The 25009-nt window shown below is 50.1% G+C and overlaps 1 protein-coding gene across 1 annotated transcript in view; it reads left to right on the top strand.

Moving 5' to 3' along the window:
- Positions 1-25009, top strand: part of LGR6 (leucine rich repeat containing G protein-coupled receptor 6) — a 120142-nt gene that overhangs the window by 50958 nt on the left and 44175 nt on the right. Inside the window, exons 3-4 of the mRNA XM_065854471.2 lie at positions 5627-5698; positions 11503-11574. Coding sequence (XP_065710543.2) covers positions 5627-5698; positions 11503-11574 — 144 coding nt within the window. The remainder of the gene's footprint in view (positions 1-5626; positions 5699-11502; positions 11575-25009) is intronic.

The following is a 25009-nucleotide window of genomic DNA, read 5'->3' as shown; positions in this document are numbered from 1 at the left end:
CTTCCTGGAGCGACAGCTCTGCTGTGTAAAGCAGTGCTGGCATTTCTGGGCAATGATCAGTGTGCTTGCACCGTGGTGAAAAGCCTTTCCTGGAGCAGAGCAGTAGTGTGTCTGCAGTAGGGTACTCCTAGGAGAGCAGCTTTGGTGGGTTTCCATGACAAAGCAGGTTCCAGAAAACTCTGGCTGAGAGACAAACTCTTGTAAGGCCATGACCTTGCTTTACCGTGTTGAGACTTGGAGACAGCACCACTGCTCCCTGACACAGCTCTCCATTTCCAGATGGCTGTAGGTGAGGAGCTGTGGCTCCTCTGACTGCCCAGGCACTGTGGCTCCCCCAGGATGCTGCCTAGATCCTGTATCTGAGGAGGTACAAGGATGCGGCAACGAATCACGCTGCTGTGGCTCTTCTGCAACTTCTCAGCAGCAAGGGAGTTCATCTCGGACTTTCTGTCCTGCTGCTTGACATTGCTCCTTGCCACTCGTTGTCAGTTCAGTGGGTGGGCAACAGCAGAGAGAGGGTTAGAGGATAATTCTGCTGAAGCCTTCCAAAGGTGCAATCTGGCATGGCGCAAAGACAAATGTTAGCCAAGTTTCAGGTGGGGACAAGGAAGGAGCGCTTCTAGGAGGTTCTCCATCTTGCACATTGAAAAATGAAGCCAAGTTATTGAAGAAGTTCTGACTTGGCTTTGATGAATTCAAAGTGTTGTGAAATGTTGTGAAAATTTAGATGTTTCTTTTTCTACTCCAGATAGGCTGGTGATAGTGTTCAGCATTTGAAAAAAAAACCTTGCAAGTGAGAACGACTGGTCCCAGTTTTCCTGAAAACTGCCTCTGTTCTGGGGTACCCCAAGTAGGGCATCCAGAGAAGAGTCAAAAGTCAGAACTTCTCCCAAGGACTGGAGGGAACAAATTGCCCCTGAGAACCTTGACAGATTGTAATATAAGGAGATGGTATGAAGGCACTGAGTATCCTGTATTGGGTTATTCATTAAGGAGTTGTGTCTTATTAAATCTTACTTGGCAAATGAAACCAAACTAGCTTGCATATGAACATTCATGTGGGTTGAAAACTGGCTTGAGGACCATAAACAAAAGAAACGAATGCCATCAATCTATCGAGTTGGAACAGGCATTCAGTGGGGGCATGGAGAGCAGAGTTAGAAACAGGTCTGCATCGTCTCCTCCTCGGGGATGCAACGAGGCAATAAAGACCATGTTAGAGACACCTCCAGGTGATAACAGACCAGGACCAGCTGCAGATTCCTGTGGGGGAAGGGAGAGTCCAAGTCTGGCTTTTTTCTCAAATGTACCATGTTTTCACTTGCATGACTTAATTGGCTTCATTCCTGTTCTGCGCCAACATGAGAACAAACTTGAGCAGAACAGAGAGCCCTCGGTCCGCTGTGTGCCCAGGAGATGGCACAGTTTTGGTGCGATGACACTGTTCAGACAGGAGCGCGGAGAGTTTATCTGGGCACAGATTCTGCATTGACAGTGTTAGTGCTTGAGAAACAAACTAGAGCAGGAGATCAAAGAGAGAGGCTGACATGCTCAATAAAGACCTGGCAAGGGGAAAATTCCACTGGGATATGGACACACATGTTTGTCCTGTCCTGCCAATGGGCAATGTTCCTGCCTCCTAATGTGAATGATAAGGGCACCATCGTGTTGCCTGAGCACATTACATGAGCGATCATGCCCAGCAAACAGCCTTTGGGTGTGCCATGAAAGTTGTAGCATGACCAAGAAGCCCAGGGTACAGGAGGGGGTGGGAGCCTGTGGTAATTGAACTGCAGCAACCATGAGGTGGTAAACCATGAATTTGTTCCAACTTGGAGTGTATTGGGAATGCAGATCAAAGCCTGGAGGAATGTTCTCAGAAATCACAGGAGTGGGGACGGGGGAGGGAGCAGAATCTAAAATCCACCGAACACATGAGCTTTCCAAAGCAAGCCAGCCAACTCCAGCTCCCACCTTCCCCTTCCACCTGACCCTTCTCTCCCTCTTCTGTTGGTGACTTTAAATCCAGAGCTTTCCCTTTCTCCAAACCCTGTCTCATAGTGTAAGCTCCAGGATGGCAGGGCATACAGCTCAATCAAGTCTGCCTATCCTAAAAAGATACATGAGCAGACCCGGAGTAGAGCTCACGTGCTGTGGACCAGACATTCAGCCCTGCAATGGCAGCCCCCCATGCGCTTAGGGTACAAGGGAATGGCACTTCTGGGTCCTTCTTGGTGGGGTTTTTTTGCTTTTGTCTTCTCCACAGAAGGAGCAAATGAAGAGCTGCCTCAGGGGAAGTCACTCTGTCAGCATCACTTCAAATGTGACTCTTCACTTTTAAATAAAAACAAAAAAAAAGGACCATTCCCATGAATTTCCTGTGAGATCTGGCCTCTGAAAACATGGTCAGTGGGTGCCTGTCTGCCAGGCTGGGAGATTTCTGGGGAGTTTGAATGAGAGGGACAGAGGGAACCATGCAGTAGGGAGATTGCCAAGTGACCATGGACACAGCAAGGGTCAACACAGAGTGAGTCTTTTATGTCCTGGGTGTCTTACATGAACTGGCACAGTACCTAATGACATGGAAGCAGCGTCTCTTCCCAGTGGCCACTCCTGCTGGACAAGACACCCCAAAAGACCTTCCTGTTCCTGACCTACTCTTGGAGAGATGGGACAGCCATGTCACCTTGCCTGGGACACCTGGCTACACACACATTGTCACAGCTCCCATCGTGGGTGATAGAGCAAACCTCCAAAGCCCATGACTCTGGACCCTGTGTGCACATCTGGGCCATGTACTCCTCTAGTGAAGTGAAAACTCAGCCTGTGTGCACAAACACAGGTATCTCCCAGACTCTTCTTGCATACAAGTACGCAGAGCCCCTCTTGGACCCCAACAGCACTGGCAATGGCCCTGGGATGTGGACTGAGTGAAGTGGTTGTGGCTGGTGCCTCCCTTTGTACATGCTCCTTGGCTTAGCGTGGAGTTCTCCACCTTTGGGAGAGCAGCTGGGCTGTCCTGGCAGTGGGGAGAAGGTAAAGAGAGAGAGAAGAGCCAGAGGTGAGCCAAGGACATGGCATGGTCTCAGTGTAGCAGGGCCAAGGACAGAAGCAGCAGCAACCGGGGCGAGTGGCTGCCTTTCCTGGGGCTGGGGGATGCCTGATGCCTCTAAATTCACCCAGGGGTGGTGCCCGGTGAAACCAGGGAATCTCCCACGGTGTTGTATTTCCCCTCATGTTCTGTTTTGCCCACAGTGCTGAGATGCCACGAGCTGGCTCAGCACGTGTCCCACCAGCACATGGGGCTCCCTTCCACCCTGCTCTGAGGCCAGGAGCCTCAGCCTGGGCTTCATCCAAGTACCACACTCCTCTCGGGCTAATCCTGGAAGTCCCAGATCCATTCAGGGACCTGGCAAACACTCAAACACACCCAGGAAGGTGAACACTAAGGTGCAGAGCTGCCAGGAAACAAGTCAAGAGGCACATTTAACTGTGAATACATGTAGACTGCTGCCAATGAAGGCATGGGGACAGATAAGAGCTCCAGGCAGCAGACGACAAACAGCCCCCCAGCAGAGCAAGCGCAGTGTGGAAGGACGGATGCTGGGAGCAGGGTGAGGATCCATGCAGGAACACCTCCCCTCCAGGCAAGCACTCCAGTCTCCCGGACAACGCTCCCTCCCATGTGGAAATCAGCAATCAAAAGGAGCAATTACCCCAAATCACAGCCCCCAAGTGACAAATAGCCCAGCATGCCAGGCAGCTTGCATGCTGCAGAGAGGCAGGTTACAACCTGCTCGCACACATTAAAGAGACGACCCTGTGCTGTTTATGCTGTCGGAGGCCTAATTACAGGAGCAATTTTCTCCAGATTCCCAAGGGGAGATACAGGGAGGGAGAGAGCTGGAGCACCCGCACACGTCTGCTCTGCCATCGGTGCGTGTGGCTCCCCAGAGCAGCTCGGATCCTCTCCATGACCTTCGCAGAGTCCTCGCTGCCATGCACTCTGCATCCAGCCTGGACTACACTGCTCATGCTCAACACCTGTCTCCTTCACAGATAAAATGTCTACAAAGAAATGGGTTTTGTCAATGCTAAATGAACTCAAGCTTGCCAGCATCTGTGCCAAGCCTCTTGTGCCTGGTTTAGACTTTCTGGGATAGTGAAGATGAGCCTGGACACAGATGGTGTTCACTGTCTCCTTTGGGAGATGCAGTATTCCACTCCAAGTCAATCCTTATCCTGTGACTACAGAGAAGTCCAACCTTGACCTCTGTTTGATCATTCGGGGATCAGAAAGTAAAGCACAAATGCAGTAGCAATTTGGGTTCTTAAACAGGTTGTTGAACCTGTCTTCATCATTTCAGCTGATGAGCACTGGGATTTGGTCCACATTTGTCCTCATGGGAGAAACAGGAGAAGAAGAAGAAGATTCTCCTTAGGTCAAGCCAAGACTCAAGAGTCTTGGACTTTACTCCTGGCTCCACCACAAGCTCCCACCACGGCCTCTCAGGACCACTGTCCTCATCAGTAAAAGTGATGTAACAGTAATGTAGTTTCCAAGATCAGTGAAAAATCCAAATGCCTGCTAATGTCCCAGCCTGCTCTGGGCCTTGCTGAGATTTGAACACTCTGATCAGATGATGCTGGTGAATGCCGTGGGTTTCCTTGGATAAAGCCTTTCAGCCAGTTCTGAACGTTGTCCCCTGGTCTTCATGCTGTGTCCCAAACAGCCACACTCTGCTTCATAATGCTGCTCTTCACTTTTGTCTTCCTCTCCCATCCCTTCATGTTCATCTTCTTCCCTGGCTGCATTGTCCTATCTTTGTCTTCCCTGCTACGGTTTTCTACAGCAATAACTCATCCAAGAAACATTTCTGAGTTTTCTGTCTTAATTTTGGAAACATATTCAGATGAGCTGGCTCTGCTGAAACACCTACATGTTAATCCCGATCTCCAGCCCCTTCCCTCATCTCCCTCTCAGCAGTGATGCCAAATGTTCGTGTGTTGAAAGGATCTGGACCTTAACTGTGATCACACAGGTCAAAGCAGGGCTGGGAATGAGGGAGTGGAAGAAAGCCAGGTGCCATTGAGCTTTGGTAGATAGGATGAAGGAGAACATGCAGGATGTAGACAAAAGGGATAGATAAGAGTCCATGATTTAGGGACAGTCCCGACCTGACCACACATGAGCAGAAAGTAGTTATCCTCCTGCTCCATCGTCACTGCCAAGCTGGCTGGCATAGAGCAGGGTCTGCAGGATGGTCAGTGCCCTTGGGCAGAGGTGTCTCACACATGCAGCCTGTGCTGTAATTTCTGTGCAGCAGGGTCCTCTGCAGGTATCCAGGGAATGTCTTGAGATGCGAGCTGTCACTGGACGCTGAAAATACTGGATTCAGGTCTGGCAGGACTAATAATCTATCATTTTCTTTGCCTGTTCCCCAAGTTGTAAGAGGGGATGATATTCAAACATTGCCCAGGCGCATGACCACGGCTCAGCTTGTAGGTGTTGCAGCCTCCTCCCCAGGGGGACTGTGGGATTATGCATGAATTTCTAAGCCTCTGCAGACAAGGGACAGTCATTACAAGGATGCTGACACATCACTGGCTCTTCTTTTCGCTGCAGGCGCCTCTCTGGAAACCAGATCTCCAGGATCCCAGGGGAAGCTTTCTCTGGTCTCTACAGCCTGAAGATTCTGTAAGTAACTCAGAACCACCTCTGCAGAGCCACCCCCACGTACACCGGCCCCTTATGCCAGGCACTGACCATGCACGGGGACTTGCAGCCATCCAGAGGGGGATGCGGAGTTACAAAGCGGTGTGGTGTTGTGGTCCGTTGTTGAACCCCTGCTGGCTGACATGTCCCTTAGTGAGTGGGAAGCTGTGTCCCACTCCAAGGACCACCCGCGCTCCAACACCGCTTCTTCGTTTCTGCTACAGCAAGCCATGAGCAGGGCGCAGCCCTTCGCGCTGCCTGAGAATCTGCAGAGGTTCGCAATTTGCATAAAACTCACCAAATGCCCTAATGTGGTGTCACCCAGATTTTGTGTCCAGACCCCAAACTGGTCCCCGTTTGATCCACTGCAGAGTCCTGGGGCTTGGATGGAGCAACCCAGAGGTCCAGATATCTGTACTCTGGCAGGCACCAGAGAAAGCTCCTGTGCTCTGCCCAGCTCAGCGGCATCTTTGCCACCAGCCTGTCCTAGCTGCACACTTCTGCATGGCCAAGGAGGTTTCTGCAAGGCTCTGAAGTGATGTGCCCCTGGGAAGGATGGGATCCTTGCACAGTCTCACTTTAGTCTAAGCCCAGCCCGGTCACAGGGTGATGGAGACATGTGCAGCTGGGTCCAGAAGCACTGCAGATATTGGGCTATGCCTGGGAACTGCCACCCCCTCTAAATGAAGGTCTCCTCATCATTGTGGACAGGCCACCCACATCTGCCTGTCCCGTGGAGCAGGACTTGGACTACCCACCCCTGCGGGAAGGTCTGTGTGACAAAGGTTACCACCGAATTCCTCCCCAGGGCATTTTCCTGCAGGCCAGGGTGTCTCACTGCTCGTGGAGTCGGATGAATTTCTGCATCCGTGTAACAGTCTGGTGGGGTCTGTGCAGGGTGTTGAGGTAGGAGTCCCTCTTTCTCCCTTTCAGGAACCATCTTAAAATACTCTTGCAATAAACATTTCATCCCAAAGGGGATGTTTTGAACTCAGCCACAATATAAAGTTGTTGTAGCCGGTCCAGTTCATACAGAGCGAACAGGTACAAACCTGCTCCCGGGATTAGAGAGTATAGGGCTGTTTACTACGTCTTCTGAAGATGTAAAGTATGAATCCTGCCCTAAATCTCAGGGCTTAGAGATTTATCCATCCCCTGCATTAGGCAACAAATCAAAGGAACTGAGGAAAAACCGCAGCTCTCCCACCCAATTTCAACAAGAGGAACTTTCCACTCCGCAAACGCGGGAGCTTTTAAAGCCGCTTTTGATCAATTGCTTTTTGTGTCAGGCCCAGATAACTACCAATGCAGAGCACGAGAGCGATGCCTCATGCCAGAGCCAGCACGGCCCCCCTGGGCTGCAGCAGGGGAGAGAGCAGAAGGGCTCACGGACCCCTGGAACGAATGGTTGATGCTCACAGCAACTGGCCCATCCAGGCCCTGCCATGAGCCTCTTATTTAAGGAAGTTCCTGCTTCCTAAAAGCAGGGACACTGCCAGTCCTCATTTCACAGGGAGCATTTCACTTTCCAAAGGCTCCGATGCTTTCCTGGCTTGTCTGCAGGGCTGTGTTGGGCTGTAATGTGCTCTTGCTACAGGAGGTGCTCTGATTGCTTTCTGTAAGGATGCTGTGGGCTCCAGGAGCATGAGGTCATTAGCAGATGCAGATGTGGGTCCCTGCACACTCCAGGAGCACCAATCATTCACCCTCATCTATTTCTTTGTCACAGGGAGAGTGAGGCCAGCAGTGAGGGATGTGGAAAAGATAGGCTAGTCCTTGGGAATTTGCAGGAACAGGGCTAGAAATTTTGCCAGGACAGACCACTCAATCAGAGTGGAAGGGCTCTTGGCAAGGATGAGGACCCTCACCAATTTCCTATACTGACACAGACTGAGGAAAAGCACAAGGTGCTGAAGAAGGCAGGTGAAGGCCACCCTGTGTTTCCTTCAGTTTGTGATTCAGGTCCTTCAGGTCACTGCAGCAGTGCCCTCGCTGGGGCTGGTGACTCTGCAACACCTCAGTAGGATCCGCTCCACCTCCTGGCACTGGCTTGCTGAAGAGTCAGGGGCCATCCCCCCACCCTCTGTCCTCCTGTGGACGGGACTGTGAGTGCAGGGTGCCTTCCACAACAACAACACAACCTCATTGGCAGCACAATACAATCCCAAAACCTCCTGTGGGGAAAGGTGATATTATCGCCATTTTACTGGCTGGAAAAAGCAAGGCAGGAACTGAACTTGGAGGCAGGTTAGCCATTGCGGAGCACTCTTTTGAAACCATGTCCTGCACCATCTGGCCTTTCTCAAAATGCTCCTCCTTTTCCCTTCTGCGGGTGATCTTCTCACCGCTTGCTCAGCATGGACATGGGCCAAGTGCAGGGACCACAGAGCACCACAGCCTTCCTCGCTGATGCAGCCAGAGCCTGTTCCTGCAGGGTGCACGCTGCAAGGCTGGTGGGAGCCCTCTGAGATCAGTGTCACCCTGCAGGACATAGGGATGGTGGCTGCTGGGAGAGATGCAAACTGTGCCCCGGCAAGTCCATAAGCATCGGCCATGGTTCTCTTTCTGTGCTTGTGAAAGGGGAGTGCAAGCCCAGTGATCAGTCCCATGGGTGCTCTCTGTAGCCTGCTGGGACAGTTGGACAGTTGGACAGCTGTCATGTAAGGACCAACGCAACTTCTGGGGCTCCTTGTCCTACATACGGGCTTGTTTCTGCAGCCAAGGTGTGCTGGAAGGATAAAACACAGGGTCCTGCAGTCCCATCAGGTAGAAAACCAAAGTGCTATATTTAAAAACAATGAGAAGGATCAGGTGTCTGGTGGTAAACTAAAGGAACAATGAGTCAACTGAGATTACTTAAGCTGAAGAAGAGGTGAATAAAGACGGACATAAACCTTCTAGGACAAGCAGCTGCTGCAATAAGGAAGGAAATGCATTTTCTCCATATCTGAAAACAGGATTAGCAGAATTTGGAGCAGATAGCACCAGGGATATTCGGGACAGATGATGTCCACAGACATGGATGCATTGTCACAGGTCGACTGAGGTTTGACAGGTGACAGGCATGGCTGGGGTTGGGAATGGCTGCCCCGAAGATGACGAGCTGAAGCCTGTAGGTATTCAGGAGCTGATTCACAGCAGGATCAGAGACCTTACCTCTGGTGACAGGGGTGTCCCCAAGGAGACAGGCTGGTAGCTGGGGATGGGAACCATTTTCATAATTTAATTTAAATGTGCTAGAACCTTAGAGCTAATTGCGGTCATGTGCTTGTTCACAAGTAAACTCTTGCATGCATCTTGGGCTGTCAAGGGGCTTGGTGCTTTCCCAGTCTTTCCAGAGAATTAGTTTATGTTTAAAAAAGGATGGGAAACACCCTGGGAATTCCTCCACAAACCTGCCTGTGCAGATGGTCCTCTCCCTGCCTTCAGAGTCAATCCCAAAGCTACTGGAAGCAGGACCAAATTCTTGGCTCTGCCTCCTCCGGCTGCTTCACTGCACAAAAACCACCTGGAAAGTGGCCATGATGATAGGCCTGTGCAGAAACCATGCAGGGGTACACCCGGGAAGCAGGTGTGTGGAGACTTGGAAGAGAGCAAGGAAAAAGCCAGGCTGCCCAGCAAAACATCGTGACACAGGGGAATATGCTGAGATGTTCGTGCACCAAGCCCTGAGCCAGCCCCCAAACAAAGGCAAGGCCAAGTGCAGCCTGCTTGGTTTCCCTCAGATGAGTGCAGACTGACAGCAACAGATGTTCAGCAGTGGTAGCTGGTGCTCTGAGGTCTTCTCAACTGATGGGTACATCTTTTTGCAAAGGGACTTTGCAAGTGCACCTCTCCCAAGGGCTCTGTTCTGCAGCATGGCCGATCCGCACCCTCCCCATGGAGGATGATGCTCCTGGGTCTGTGTTTCGTTGCCAGGATCGTTAGAAATCAGCTCCCTAGGCTGGTTTGTCTCCTCCACAGAGGTACTTCCCTTGCAAAATGAACTCCTTAGTCCATGCTGTCCCAGCCTTGGAGCTTTCCAGAGTGGCAGAATACACTGCTTAATCAGAATATCTGGAAAGCTGGAAACTTCCCCATCCTTCCAGACCTCCTCATGAGCTGGATGCCTCTCACCTCTGGTTGGAGCTCCATCAGCCAGGAAGCATCCATCCCAGCTGGCCATGTGGCTGAGCTTCTGCTGCCACGGATTTACACCACATCCCACCCTCGCACAGGTATCCCTCATTAAATGCTCTGCCACACCAGCAAGGTTGCCAGGCCTCTTGCTTTCCTGGCTGAACATGCTGCAGCAGCACTTACTGGCCAGGAAGGAATCCCACACCAAACTCCGCAGGGAAAGACTCCAAGTCCAACCACAGCCTGAGCCTGCCTCACCCCGAAATGTGGAGGGCAGAACGACTGGGTGCATCCTCTTGGCTGCAGACCCTGTGCCTGCAGCAGCCAGCTGGGCTGACCCACCCGCTGCTCCGCTCCTCAACGAGCCTCAACCAGCCTGCAGACCCAACGCTGCCCACAGCCCGCACAGACCGTGGCCTGAGGTCTGGCTGCCCAGCACCTGCCCGCACAGGCCTGTTGACCCAGCACTGCCACCCACACGCTGTCCACGGCTGCTCTCAATCAACAGGTAGGCTGGAGGGAGCCTGACGAGAGTGGCTTTGCTCCGCACATGCCACATCTCCTGCCCAGACGGACCCTCCCCAATGGCCACCCCCGCTGGTCCCTCCTTCTCTTCCTGCCCTGAGCTGCAGCAGCAGCATCTCATGTGGTCCAGGACAGGTGTTGACTAGCCTCACTCGTGAACACACATCAAAAAACATTGCTAAAAAACTATGTTGCCCCAGGGTGGCAGGTTTGCAGGTGGCTTGGGACACTTCAGGAATCCACAGACAGACCCTACCTCTTTGACAGCCCCAAGCCTGTGCAGAACAGAAATGGCTTTGAGACAAAGGAAATGGTGTGGCACATCCAAGAGACGCTCCCATGGGGAGGGAAGAGGAACGTGCAGAGGTTGGAATGTCTTTAATCCCCATGCATGGGCTCCAGGCACAGTTGCCTCAAGCAATAACAGCCCTTCGACTGTGCTGACTGAGTCACTTCAGCCTCCCAAGATGGGGACATTTTATCATGCACAGGCCTGTACCTCTGAGGGCTGTAAGTCTGCTGAGACTATCTTGTGCAAGGATCCTGGTGTGATGGGACCTGGTGCCAGCATTTTTCTGGTCATCCCACAACAGCTCCAGTTACTGCTGCAGGTTGTGCCAACACTGCAAAGCCCCTTAGCAAGCAGCTGTGGAGAGGGTCCTCACCCGTTGTGTTTGCAGCTGTATCACAAGATGAATAAAAAGCCCACACGCAGTCCAGTTTCCATAGACCCTGCAGAGGTAACCACCACTGACACACACTGGGAGAAGGATGTCTTACACAAGTGTAAATGTGGAGCAACTCCACTGGGAAAACCGGTATTTCTCTGGACTCAGACACAGGTGTGCAATGGAGAGGCCCCTTAGCGGTCACATCCTCCCATGGATCCCCCATCGCAGCACCAAACTCACCCCTGGCACCCTCTGCCCCAGGGTCCTGGGCCAGCCTGGACTGCAGCTCACCCGCCTGCAGCCTGCAAGCTCGCTCAAGAGCCCTGGGTGACCACCGTGCCGCTTTCCAACCCCTCCGGCTTTCCAAAAAAGTCCAGGACAGCATCAGAAGTGAGCAGCAATGTCCTCCATTTTGTGTTGTCAGGGTTGTTTGTTTTTTTTTAAATGAAGTTTTCTTTTTTCTAATTGTAGGATGTTGCAGAACAATCAGCTGAGTCGCATCCCTGCAGAGGCACTGAGAGATCTTCCAAACCTCCAATCTCTGTAAGTCATTAAAAATCAATGCTGCGAGCTGCACAGTCCCTTGGGGGCCCTGGGCTTTGCAGCACTTGAGTCATTAGTTCTTTTGTCAAGGATGTTCTGTCCCTTCTTCCTTTTCTTCTCCAATTAAAGCAAAGATTACTGTCACTTAGCATGGAAGGGAGCGGAGGGCAGTTTTCATGGAAGGAACACTGTCTTGGTAAAGGATGTTGAAATTACAGCTCCCCATGTGTGCATCGTGATGAAAAGACCACCAGAGCCAATGCATGTTTCAAGGAATGTTGAAAAATATCCACCCGGGAGGGGCTCTGTCCTCCCTACTGTGAACCACAGGAGGGAAGGGACCTTCAAGGGAGCACAGAGGTCACTCTGGAGATCCTCAAGTGATCCTCCCTAGGGCAACAGCAAAGTCAGGAGCAGGACCGGGGTGTCCTGGCTCCATTTGCCACATTAAGTTGTTTCCATGTCTCGTTCAAGACTCTGCAATGGCGCTATCAGTATGTGCCGCCAGTCACCAGGAGAGGAAGCATTTGGGATAGACTGTGTGAAAAACTAAAAGCTCCAGGAGGGAGGTTTCTGTAACAAAAAGCAAACAGCAAAACAGTAGTATCTTCTGTGGATCAATCCACCTCACCCACCTCGCTCTTTCTGTATTTACAATAATTCAGGGTAAAGCCATAAGAGACAGTCAGGTTCCCTACAGCCACTTTTCCATGCTGCTACCTCAAGGCTGTGTCCAGGTCCTCAGAGCAGGGGGAGCAGTCTCTGGAAGCAAAAGTCTCAGAAGTGTCGCACACGATGGACAACTCTTCCCTGTCTAAGCTACCTGGTTAAAGGATGGGCAGAAGGTTCCCCTCAGAAAGACCCTGATGGCAGATCACCAACACACTGCAGTAAAACCTGCCCTTGGTACAGAGAGTACAGGAGGTAGTTATTCTCCAAAGTTGTTATTCTCTACTTATCTCCAAGATAGTTATTATCTACAGATAGTGACTTTCTGAGAGGAGAGACACAAGCCCTGCCTGTGCCGATAGCTTAGGCACTTGAAAGCATGGAGGGTACATGCAGAAAATACATTCCGCTTGGTTTTGACTGGTGCTGCTGTGGCTTCTCCAAATGTCGTTATTAAATTCAGAACAAGAGCCTCCAGTATAGCACTACATTACAGAGATATTTTTTCTTCTTTTTCAAATATCCAAGTCATTTTCCAAAAGCTTTTGAGACTCTTCGTGTGCTCGTTGCCAAAAACTTAGCCAACCTGGAACACCCATAGGTCACCCAGAGCACGGTTTCTGAGCATTACCGGGCAGGCTACTTGAGACCCAGTTTACTTGTGTTTCCCAGAGACTATTTTGCTTTCCATTCAGAAGGGAAAGTGGCTTTATGGCACATCGTGACAGTCCATGAGTTACCAGACTTGCACGGCACCCTGTGGAATATTAACTATCTGCTTTGCAAGTTGGAAACACATGCTAAGCAGGCAGGACAACTGAAAAGCAGGGGGAAAATGTGAGCCAGCAGGAGTGGGGTGGAGCAGACAGCCGTACTAGACAGGAAGGGATTGTGTGCTGGTTATTTTCTTGCTCTTTCAGATATTTGCATTTGATGTCCACATTCGTCATTCTGGGACTCATGTGTGATTTGGAGGGAAAGTATGTATCTCTAATGAACAAGCTAACATAAGAGAGGAAAAACAGAGGGATTTCTGGATACGCAAGACTTTTCTCAAGTTTATAACAGAAGCAGCCAAACTAAGTGGAAGCTGAGAACGAGTTTTGAGCATAGCTCTACCAGTAGGACTTACCAGGCATTTCAGGGGATGAGGTGCCCAGACAAATGGGACAGAAGGGGGTGCTTCTACCCACTGTGGAACAGAGAAAGGTTGGTATTTACTGCCTGCACCGCGCCAGGTTAGAGCTGAAATGCCGAAAAAAATAATGTGTCAGTGGATACTCTGAAATAGGAAAGGTTGGGAAGTTTGCAGCAAGTTAGGGAGTTGAAGAGCAGGAGATCAGCTCATAGTCACATGCTCAAGGAAAGTCCAGGCAGAAAGAAACTCCAACAAACATTGTCACTGAGAGAAGAGAAGGAAAATTGTTCCTCTTTCTTCTCAGGGGATGATGCACAGAGAAGTAGGAGTCTCCTGGCACAGTGGGGGCACAAACCCGACTCCCCAGGGTACAGTGCCCCCAGGAAAACTTGTTCCACATTGGAGTCCTGTTGTACGGCACAGGCACCCTGCATGCCCTCCCACACAGCTCTTTTTGTGGCAGCGTGAACAAAGGACTGGAAGACCAGGACCACGGAAGGAAAAACACTGGCCAGGTGTCACGAAGCCCATGCTCACACTGCTCTCCCTGTGTGGGCTTCCCCCTGCTCATCCCTTCTGATCTGGCTAAGATAAGGATCTGTCTTCACGCAAGGACCCTTCTCAAAGCTGCCAGGTGTGCAGGATTTTCCATGGCAGGTGTGGTGTCATCCACAAAGGACACATTATGGTGAAGGAGCCAGCAACAGGACACATTTTAACTAACCTAGATGATGCACACTGGCTCTGAGAAAACCTAAGTTACTGAAGTTCCAGTCCTTCACAGGACAGACAGCATGCCCAAAAAATGACTTTAGATTCAGGTAAGTTTAGGTGAGATGAGAGGGTCAGGACATTCCCCTTCCCCTGTGGATGATCTCCAAGAGGATGTTCCCATTGCCCTTTGTGAGGCCCCCATACTTTTTCTGACCAAGGAAGATGCAGTCCTGAGTTTTGGCAATAATATTTCAAACACATTAAGAGGTCTTCCTCCTGAAAACTCTACCACAGAGGCTGTGAAGACTGGCAAACCAGGTGGAGGTTACCAGTCATTCAACATAACTCGTGCCAAGGGCATAGGTAGGTCTAGGACGTTCACTCCCCATCCCATCATGTGCTTGGCCGCCCCAGGCTGGATTACTGCATATCACCAAGCATCACTCACCAAGGACTTCACGTGGTTTGAGCAACTCCTCCTCCAGAGAGTGGCATCCACTACGGAGGCTCAGCATTTCCCAACCAGAGGTGTTCATGATTCACTCTGCCCCATGGATGCCAGCCAGCCTGAGGAGGCAAGTGTCAAACCCACTCAAATACCCCCATCCACATCAGACGCACCTGTCCTTACAAACACCCCTCATCACGGGTCCTCTGAAGCTGCAGCCATGCCTGTGGGGCCAGAATCAGACCTGCCCTGCTCCCTGTCATCTACGGGATGTGGAGGCATCACTGTGCAGTCCAGGCTGTCAGGAAGGAGAGCTTGGCGGGGATCGCTAGGTGAACACAAAGAGGAATTTGGATTTCAAAATGAGAGAGCACAAAGCTCTGGAGATGGAACCTCCTACCAAGTGTGAGGGAGCTGTTTCCCAGCAGGCTTGCTTAATCTGGGAAGCATGTTGGGAAGCCCAGTGGGGAGGATTAGAGAGAACACGCACACCTGATGGCAACGCTCTGAGCCCTGCAAGAGGTGCCAAGGCTTTACGTAATGCTCTGATCCAGTTGTGATCCCCTGGCACAGTATCTGGTTACCAGTGGTTTGTAGGTGCAGTAACAACATACCATGTGTATTCTGGAAGAGTCGTGTGTCAGTCTAATTAACGACTTTGTGGTTTGTGAGCACTTACCTAAAGCAGATGGGCACTGTGTCTGTTCCTCTGCCAGGCAGAAGGAGTCCAAGGCATTTCAAAGTGAGCAGGTGCTATAAATTATAATTACCAGGCTTGCAGGGGTAGAGAAAGCAAAGAGAAAAGAAACCTGATGGATTAAGAGATCAAGATAAACTCTTGGTTTTTCTTTTTCAAATATTTATGGAAAGTGATGAGAATGGCTGGCTCTTTCTGGATTTTCTCGCAGATCAGCACTTTGGGAAGGTGCTTAGTGTGTGTCTGGCTCATCTGGGTAGGTGTTGCTCATAGTAATTTGGAGGGGGAAGGTGGAATTAGTGCAAGAAGAAGAGTGTCACAGCTTGATGGCATTTTTGCTGAAGCAAAGGGGCCCAGAAAAAACAAAACATGTCTGTGTCTCCATCTGTTTTTGTCTCTTGGTGACTCCTCCTGTGTGCAACATGTCAGGGAAGCAACTGCAGATAAGCAAGAGACATTCCCTCCATGTCAGCATCTGTCAGACACCCCAAGCAAACCGTTTGCCTGGTGGCTAATGGGCCCTGCACACAGTCAGCCATCTCCACTGCAACCACATGCAGGTGATGGGCACCACCTCAACAGGTCCTATTTGCTGGGATCCCACCCTTGCTCTCATTTTAGTTCTCTTTTCTCCCTTGCAGTCTTCGTTCATTGCATCCCTCTGAGATATTTGCAGGATTCACTTGCCGCTCTGCCACCAATCTGCTGCTCCCAGCTGCCGTCAGACACGGTCTCCCTGAGGACCCAGTCCCACCAGCACTGGTCCTGCTAATGTCACCATCCCATTTCAGGTGCTCCTATGACAGCAGTGTCTGTCCTCTTCACACCTGTCCCGCAGAAGGATTCAATGCCTTCATAAGCTGATGGGATGCAACCTGGAGGACAAACTGTCATGAACAAGCATTTTCATGTTTTCTACAAATATCATTTCCCATTATATTCTGATTTCACTCCAGCTTTACTTGACTCATAATCTCTCAGTGCTAAGTCAGCCTGACATGTACACTGCCTGAATATAGGTTAATTTTACTTCTAACTAAAATAAACCAGTTCCTCCAACCCATTGGTTTGCCAGTTCTCTGATATCTTTAGCAGGAACCTTTTGGAGTCTTATGGAAATGCAATAAAGACTCCTTCTTTCCCTGTCCCTCCAGGCAGGTAATTATTTTTATACATATGGCCAGAGATTAAAATGCAAAGAATGACTTATAGCAATTTGAGAACATGTGGACTTTGATGTAGACAAAGCAGGAAAGCTCTTCCCACCTGATCAGATTCTCACAAGCATATAAATTCTTATGACAGAAGGAAGAAAAAAAAATCCTTTGGAATCAGAACGGCCTGAAGAACTCAGTCAATTCATCCCTCGCTTCACTTCTTTGATCTATTTGAGATTTGACAGTGTGCTGTTAACAGCAATATTCTTCTCTATAAATCACATATGATGCAGTGAGGTTTAAGAAAGGTGTTGTTTCCACTGGGTGCTTAGAGGATAAAAGCTATGGCAAAACCAGAAATCTATAAAGCCAGCATCACGTATCAGTGACTTACGATCTGTTGGCATAGGAGCTGTCTTGTGGCCAGACCACCTCAGTCCTGTAACGTGATTTATAGGCTGCAGAGTCTTTCTGGCGCCCCGTGAAAAAGAGGTCAGAGAAGAGCGGTGAGGTGCTCCTTCACGCCAGCCTGAAGACAGACTGAAACAAAGCACCCACCCAAAGTACTTTCTTGGTGATTGCTGCTGCTGAGAGCACAGGACCTTGAATTTCACCTGTCATTGACCACAGCACAGTGTGCTAAAGATGTTCCATCCGCCCTAGAGGACACTTCCTGCTCAATATTTTCCCGCCCCATCTCTGAAATCCTCTCTTTCTCCTGAGTACCTCTCCTCAGCAGCCAGCTCTGGAGATGGGCACAGCTAAGTCAGTAGAGTTTTGTCCCCGTCTGATCTCCATTTTGGCATTTTAGGTGCTTAATGGTATTTCTACAAAGAGGAAGGTCTAGGAAAGGCCAAGAGCAGATGTCTACCACGTCCAAGTGAACACTACAGACAGGCATGTCACCCATCTGGAGGTCCTGTAGGTAACTTTCGTGCAGTGATTCAGCCATGACGTGGTGGGTCCTTGCTCAGGTTTGGCTGCTGTTAGTATTCCTCTCTGGCTCCACGTGCCATGATCCTTCCTCCCAGGTGTAGTGTGCCCAGTCTGAGATTCACCTGAAAATGGCATGGTGGCCCTTGTTGCTTCAGTGCACAGGTAGTGAGGAAATGTTATAGTTTCTTTCTTTGGCTTCGGGTGGGCTGATGTCCCTGGAAGGGACTGGACTCACCGCCTCTGTGGGAACATCTCATCTAGTTCAGGAATAAGCCAAATTCAGAGGAGTTACTACTTTTTGGCATAGACTTTGAGCAGACAAGGTTCTTCTGGTTCCGTGTACCACAGTCTGTCATCCACCTGCTGCTCGCTATCTCTTTTCTCCACTTCACCCAGTGCGTGACCAGCCTGAGCTGTCTCTGCACACTGTCCTTGTCACCAGGACTGGCAGCAATAGCTTGGCAATATCAGACCAGGTTTGAGAAGAAAAAGCTGAATTAAAATACAAATCCAGTTCAAGACTCAGATTTTGGAGTTTCTCCCCTGCTTACACTGACCTGATCCAAATCCTTGATCTGGATTCAAGCATATCCCAGACTCAGAAACAAAGTGCATAGCTGAACCTTACTCCTTACTCCACCAGCTTTCTCTACCATTTGGCTTGTCTCCCCATCTTGTTTATGGAGTGTCCCACAGCACCTTTCCAGAGCACTTGCATTTTTACTGCAATTATGAGCAATAAGACATAAAGTGCATCACAAAACATGATGCAAAATCTGTGGCTTGGTCATCATGTTCTCAGTAGGACCCAATGAGCAGAGTCACTGCCTCTCCTCTGTAGCCCTCAAAGAACAGCAGCAGGATCAGCCACGCTGGCATCTGGAATCACAACAGAGCAGCCTGGGCCAGGTTTGTAGTTGGGAAGTCGAGTGTCTGGGACCAGGAGGCTGGTGTCTTTGTGCTTCTGCTATGGCTGGAGTGCTAGATCCCTCCCTCATGGTGGGAGATCCTAAGATACCACTACGAAGGAAATAAAATTCTTCTGAGTCATCCTCCACAGCCTCGCTACACAACCTTCCTTCCCTTCAGGTAAGCTGCTGTGCCCACGTCTCCCTCGGGCACACCAGGTGGATTTGTCTCCTCTGACCGTAGCTGTCTAGATATTACTCATCTAAGCAAGTCATCAGTGGAAAATGATCAGCATCTCCAGAGGGTGAATAATCCCTGTTATCTCAGAGCCCTGTCTGGGGGGATGAATCACCCTCCGGAGGATTTGGATTTTCGTTCCCCGCTCCCCACCCCACACTTTTATCTGGCAAAAACAGATCACTAGGCTAAGACACATCACCAGAGCATGGGTACCAAAGCAGAGCTGAGCATCTCTCCTCCCCCATGGCCCCATGCACAAGACCCAGCACACATTTGTGGAACCCCCAGAGAAAGCTATCAGAGGAGATCATCTTGCCGAAAAATGCAAGTGCAAGGAGCAGCTTGCCCATGAACCAGAGAGGAACTCCTCTTCACTACAGAGTTGGAGGGATTTGAATTTGTAACCATGGTTCTGGAGGCAAGTCAGAAATGGGAAAGGCTCCTGACACGGGTATTGGGTACATTAGACACGGGTTTTTCCTGGCAGTGGGAGGAACTCCACTGGTCAGATTGGAACCTTTTCTGCTTAGGAGTAAAAAAGCATGAAATGCAATGTGGTTTTCCCACTACAATGAGCTCAATAGCTTTTTTTGAGAGGAAGATTTAGAGACCACACACAAGCTGTTGAATGTATCATTCTCCAGTAACACTTCTCTTTAGCAGTGACCCAAAAAATCTCTGCCTGCATTCATTAATCCCTGGCTTTGAGCAAGAAGATGTTGTGAAGTTTATGTTTAAGGAAATGCCCATACGACTCATGCTTGTGAGCCTTCATCCTGTGAAGAATCCCTGGATTCATATCCCAGAAAGACAAGAGTGCTGTGTTGTTTAACAGGCTAACAGCTTAAAGTTTAGCAATCTTCAGGTACTCTTACTTATTTTATTGTGTAGCAAAGCTGGAAAATAATATAGAAAAAGAGGTGTCTGCATAAACTTCTATCTCCTCTCAAGAATGGTGTCAGCAGATGTAGAAACTCTGTCCCTGACTGCACTGGGTGCCTTACCTGTGTATACAGTGTTTAAAAAGCAGAAGTTTCATCTCTTCACAGCATTCTTCCCGGGATATGTAGAGACCAGGCTCTTCAGCTACCGGTGATCTTGAGTTGGGCCATCATGTTCATTATGATCACCTGAGTCCATTTCCCCTCTTGAGATTTCAGTTTCTACTGATCCCATTGACTGAGCTTGCAGTTGGTGTCTTTTGGAAGGAGTGATGATGGGTGACACCCTTGCCATGCCCCAGCACCTCTGGGATACACCAGTTGTGCTCCCAAGTGGTCACAGCATAGGTTGGGTGTCTTGAGCTGTTCTTCTCTGGCAGCTTAGCAGAGGTTATACCTACATGGCCATGCCCATCATGTACTGTAGTGATCTCCAAACTTTTCTATATTGACTGTTAGCAATCCAGTGTGACAACCAGGAGCTCCATTTGGATAAACATTCAAGAGATAATTTACACCAAGCTGAAAATGGTGGTCTCTTGTCTATCTATATTGCTCCAAACTGTCTCTGCCCATACGGCTATGACTGCAGTACCGACCTTTCAAGACGAAAACTCTCCTCAAAAGAGACTCCTACAAACACAGAAATTTGAGTTCATCTTCATACCCCTCTCATGTGCACTGTCAGTTCCCATCTCGAGCTCTAATAGCTTTCAGGAAGAGACACATGCTATTGTGCCTACCTCCCACTGCCTAAAACATTGTAGACACCAAAGAAATTATAATCACAGCTCACATGCACAGTCCACACACACACTCTTGCATATGAGTTATGTAGTAACTTCCAATGTGCTTTCCATTGACCTTTATTATGGGGACTCATGAACCTTAACTCACTTGCTTATACACATAAGTATCCAGGACATGCCACGTTTCCCCAGTGACGACTCAATAGAGAAGATGGGCAATGGGTCCCAGATGTTACACACAGTAGATACACCCGCACAGCAGGGAAGATGGGTCCCAGATGTTACACACAGTAGATGTGGCAGTGCAAAAGATGGGTCCCAGATGTTACGTACACTGAATGTGCAAGCACTCCTGATGAACCACAGAGAAGCTTCAGGTAAACTGGAGATAGGAAGGCAAGCAAGAAATGAGCAACATATTTTAACTGGCACCCAATCTATGCACATTTATTCTCTATGCAAGATGCATTAGACTGCTCTCATCTTTAACTGCCTCTTTCATAACCCTGTTCTTCCCACAGCAAGGCAGATTGGAGCACCAGCAATCTAGTGAGACTCAGGGACGAAAAGCACAGAACTGCCTCACCTGATGAGGTAAGGCATAGGAATCACTAGCTGTGTTGTTAGGATGAACAGCAAGTTAATTTTCAGCCAAATGATGTAATACGCATAAACAAAATTTCGGAGCAGCACGAGCCAGCCCTGTGCGTGACAGGCCGTGTCAGCCATGATACCTTTGGCAGCAGGAGCTCAGTGTCGTGATCTGTGAGGTCCCTGCTAGCCCAGGTTGTAGATGGTTCCACAGCCATCTGCAGCGCCGATTGCTCCTGAAGAGACGCAGCAGTGCAGGGCAGAGCTGCCCTTCTCTTCATACAGAGGAAGAAGGACACAAAGAAAAGCCAAAGGGCTTGTCCGGGCTCGCAGTGAGCCCAGGGCAGAGCAGGAGCACTGGGCTTCTCAGCTGCCAGGCAGAGTAGAAGAGTTTTCCGGTGCCCTGCAGCTGTGGTGTGGCTCAGAAACCACTGTGCAAGCCCATGGAGGAGCCCCTCGGCCACAGTGTCAGCTCTGGGGCGCTCGTGGCTGTTTGAAACAAGCTGGTAACTCGTGGAGGGGCCAAGCCCAGAGGGTCTCAGGCCCTGGTGACATGGAGAGCTGTTGTGCACTCCTCTCCAGAACATGATCTGGCCAGCTGCAGGTTGTTGTTCAGTGAGAAGTGATCATCAAGGCTCAAAGCTCTCAGCAAAGGCCAGTGCTTCTCCCCAGTACAGCCTATGAGCTACGAGGGCGAGGGTTATTTAATTTCTAAAACAAAGCTGTCTGCAACGGAAGGTCACAGGGATCTTCTGGGTCCTCACCCTGCACAAGGACATACCCAAACACACCAGGGTAATGTTCAGCACCTCAACAGGAGGAAGCACCCACCCAAGTGTCCATCAAAACAAAATAACCACCTATCCAGCAATGATCGAATGAGTCAAACACCACAGAATGGACACGTGGAGCCCTATCTCCATGTCAGCTCACAAGTGGACAGTGGATGGAGCAAGGCAGATGTGAACCCAGCTGTTATACCCCTGCAGGTCCACACTGCCAGACATGGACCTTGTGATGCATCTGGTCTGGCCCTGGTCCCTGTGCCTTCAAGGTGTTTACAGATGTTTACAATGTTTACAGATATCTAAAGGGTGAATGTCAGGAGGATGGAGCCAGGCTCTTCTCGGTGACAATCAGTGATAGGACAAGGGGCAATGGGTGCAAACTGGAACACAGGAGGTTCCACTTAAATTTGAGAAGAAACTTGTTCCTGGTGAGGGTGGCAGAGCCTGGCCCAGGCTGCCCAGGGAGGCTGTGGAGTCTCCTTCTCTGCAGACATTCAAACCCGCCTGGACCCCTTCCTGTGGAACCTCAGCTGGGTGTTCCTGCTCCATGGGGGATTGCACTGGATGAGCTTTCCAGGTCCCTTCCAATTCATAACATTATGTGATTCTGTGTGAGATGGATTCTATGTCCCAGTACACGGTTGGCCCTGGGGATCTCTTGGGGTGCCATGATCTGTTCAGAGCCCCTCTCCCCAGAGACCAGCGTGTCCTGTCCCTTCTGTCCCCAAAAGCTGCTCTCCTTTCTCCACTCTGCTTAGCTTCTGACTGCACCTTCTCCATTTCCTGTGCCTGGTCCTTGGGCAGGGGGACAATGCCGAGCGCCCCGGGACAGGGCTGGTCGGGGAGTCAGCACCGCGGTGCAGTGCAGCTGCCCAACTGTCAGCAGTTTCTATAGCTACACGGGGATCTTGGCAATCCTTCTTGCACAGTTCTGACCTGAGGGATTTTGGAGATGTCTGCAACTAGGAATAACAAAGCCCTCTTGTCTGTACTGAAGGCGCTTTGTGTGGAGTCTAGGTACAGCTCTGATTTCATTTCCTGAGCATCCCTGTGGAGGGCTTCCCAGAGGTACGTGTCCCATTAAGTCAGGAGAGAAGACTCACTGCAGTCCAAACACAACCCTGCAGACATTTCCACCTGGTCCTGCTCCACAGCCTACAGACTGGGAACACATTTGCATCTTGACCCTTCATTCACTGCCTGGGATGGTTTTCACAGGAGTTTTTAGTCTGGGAATGGAGTTAGGGAATTCTTGTGAGTCTTGTTTGCAGGCTGGGAGCTCTTCTGTGGCAGGAGCAGAGAGCCCAGGTATTGGAGCAGGCGTCCCTGGAGCCTTCTCTTCTCCAGGCTGAACACCCCAACTCTCTCAGCCTGTCCTCACAGGAGAGCTGTTCCATCCCCCTGATCATTTCTGTGCCTTCCTCTGGACCTGCTCCAACAGGTCCATTCACTGTATCTGCAGTACATTATGACCACAAGGACATGATAGGCAGAAATTAAACTCAGTTTCCCACCTCACTGCCATCCCCAGCTGTCTTTCTTCTGTGCCATTTGGTATCAGTTGATGGAAGAAGCCCTTGCTTCTCACCTAGGTTATCTGTGAAGGCTCAGGGACACAGAACCTCCCGTCTCTGTGTGTCCAGGTGTTATCAGGTGCTGTACGTGGCAGAAGAAGCAGCACACACAGAGCTGCCTTGCAGGGGACTGTGGCAGAGAGGGACAGATGCCTTCAAGAGGGTGTTTTGCCAGACTCTGGAGCCATCCTCCCTCACTCAGCTCCTTGCACGGCGAGTTCCCCAGGAGCTCACAAGCCAGGTACTGACTCAGTGCATCTGGGAGCTTTGCCTGAGAAAGGAGCCGAGGTGTTGGCCCCAGTCATTAGTAAGTTATCGGAGAAGTTTAGCTGCAGTGACATCACCTCCTCCTTGTGTTACTACAAGGAACTTAGATCCTATTATGTGATAGGAGGTAACTCAGTCGAGCCTTTCAAGATAAACTCAGACAGGAAGAGAGACATGATTGCCTGAAGGCACCAATTAGACGTTTCTGGTGAGATCAGCTCTGTTCAGCCAACACACACGCACGCTAGGGCCAGGGAAGACAGCAAGCACCTCAGTCCCCAATAAAGGGGTGGTCTCGCTGAGGGGTGGGCAACCAGCTCCTCCTCCCACTGCTGCTGGGCCAGCCCTTACTCCTTGGAGGGCCACAGCTCTCTCCAGACTGTCCTTTCTTCACACCCTATATTCTGCTGCTGACAAGATGCAAAGGAGCTTCCCTGTTTGTAGAGAACAGCCCAGTACCACCCAATGCTGCATATGATCTCTGGTGGCAAGTACTCTCCAATTTTATCACTGGAAATAATAGCCCAATATATCTAAAAAAAATGCTGGGAGGATGGATTGGAGCTTGAGGACCCAATGTCCTGTTGTGAGGGGATGTGGGCAGTGGAGGAACATCACAGTCAGTACTGCAGAGCGGTTACTGCACATGGCTTGTCTAAGGCATCCAGACAGCAGCTGTTATTGACTCTACTGTGTGCGAGGAAGGAAGAACAGCAGCAAAAGTCAGGATGTTTCCTGACAGCAGGGCATCGTGCACTTTATTGGTTTCCAGGCTGCAGCTTCCCCTGTAAACGCTCCACAGACAGAAGGGACTGAAAAGATATGGGCAAAGCTGCTTCTGCCAGTCGTAGCCTGAGATTCACAGCACATCTGTCAGCAGAGACTGTCTGTGATTATCCACTGCTGCACACTTCTGCCAGTCATGTTATCGACAGCAGGATGCATCTGCTTACAGATGTCTTGGAAATACACTTGTACATCCTCTGAAATGCTCTAGAAACAGTTCTTGGAACAAGACAGCTCTTAGAAACTGCTGGGTCTGTGGCACAGGAAACAGATCTCAGAGTATAGCTCAACCTGTGTAGAATTAATACAAAGCTTGTGACCACCCCCTGGACCTCCTGAATTGGCTGCACTGATTTTTCTGGCTGATCTTCTGCACACGGGAGGGAGGAATCTCCCACTATTGAGGTTTTCTCATTAGAAAAGGACTTCCCTACATGTTTCTTTCCTTCTAGGAATGTTTTTGATCCTAGTGTCACCTCTGAACTGTTCCTGGCAAGAAGGCAGGCAATTCCTCCTCAAGCCTCTATCAAATGCAGACAATGCTCAAAGCAATGAAGTGGCTCTTGACACTGCACCCCCACAAAGTCTGTCCTGCCCAAGAAAAGGCTCCCCTTTCCCCACCCCACACAGGTTCTTTTGGTCCCCCAGAGACAACAGCAGCAAAATTAGCAGCTGGTGGGGCTCAGACGCACTTGCACTTGGTGCTGACCTGCTTCTCTCACCATGGCTCAGCACAGACATGATCATCTGCTCAGGGAACAAAGATGACATAGGTGATGTCTCAGACCAAAAGCCAAGGGACTTTTGATGTTCTTACCAGGCAGCTCCCCT

The sequence above is a fragment of the Patagioenas fasciata genome, chromosome 21 (genome assembly GCF_037038585.1).
Source record: "Patagioenas fasciata isolate bPatFas1 chromosome 21, bPatFas1.hap1, whole genome shotgun sequence".
Taxonomy (NCBI): Eukaryota; Metazoa; Chordata; class Aves; order Columbiformes; family Columbidae; genus Patagioenas; species Patagioenas fasciata.
This window is presented reverse-complemented; position numbering and strand designations above follow the sequence as displayed.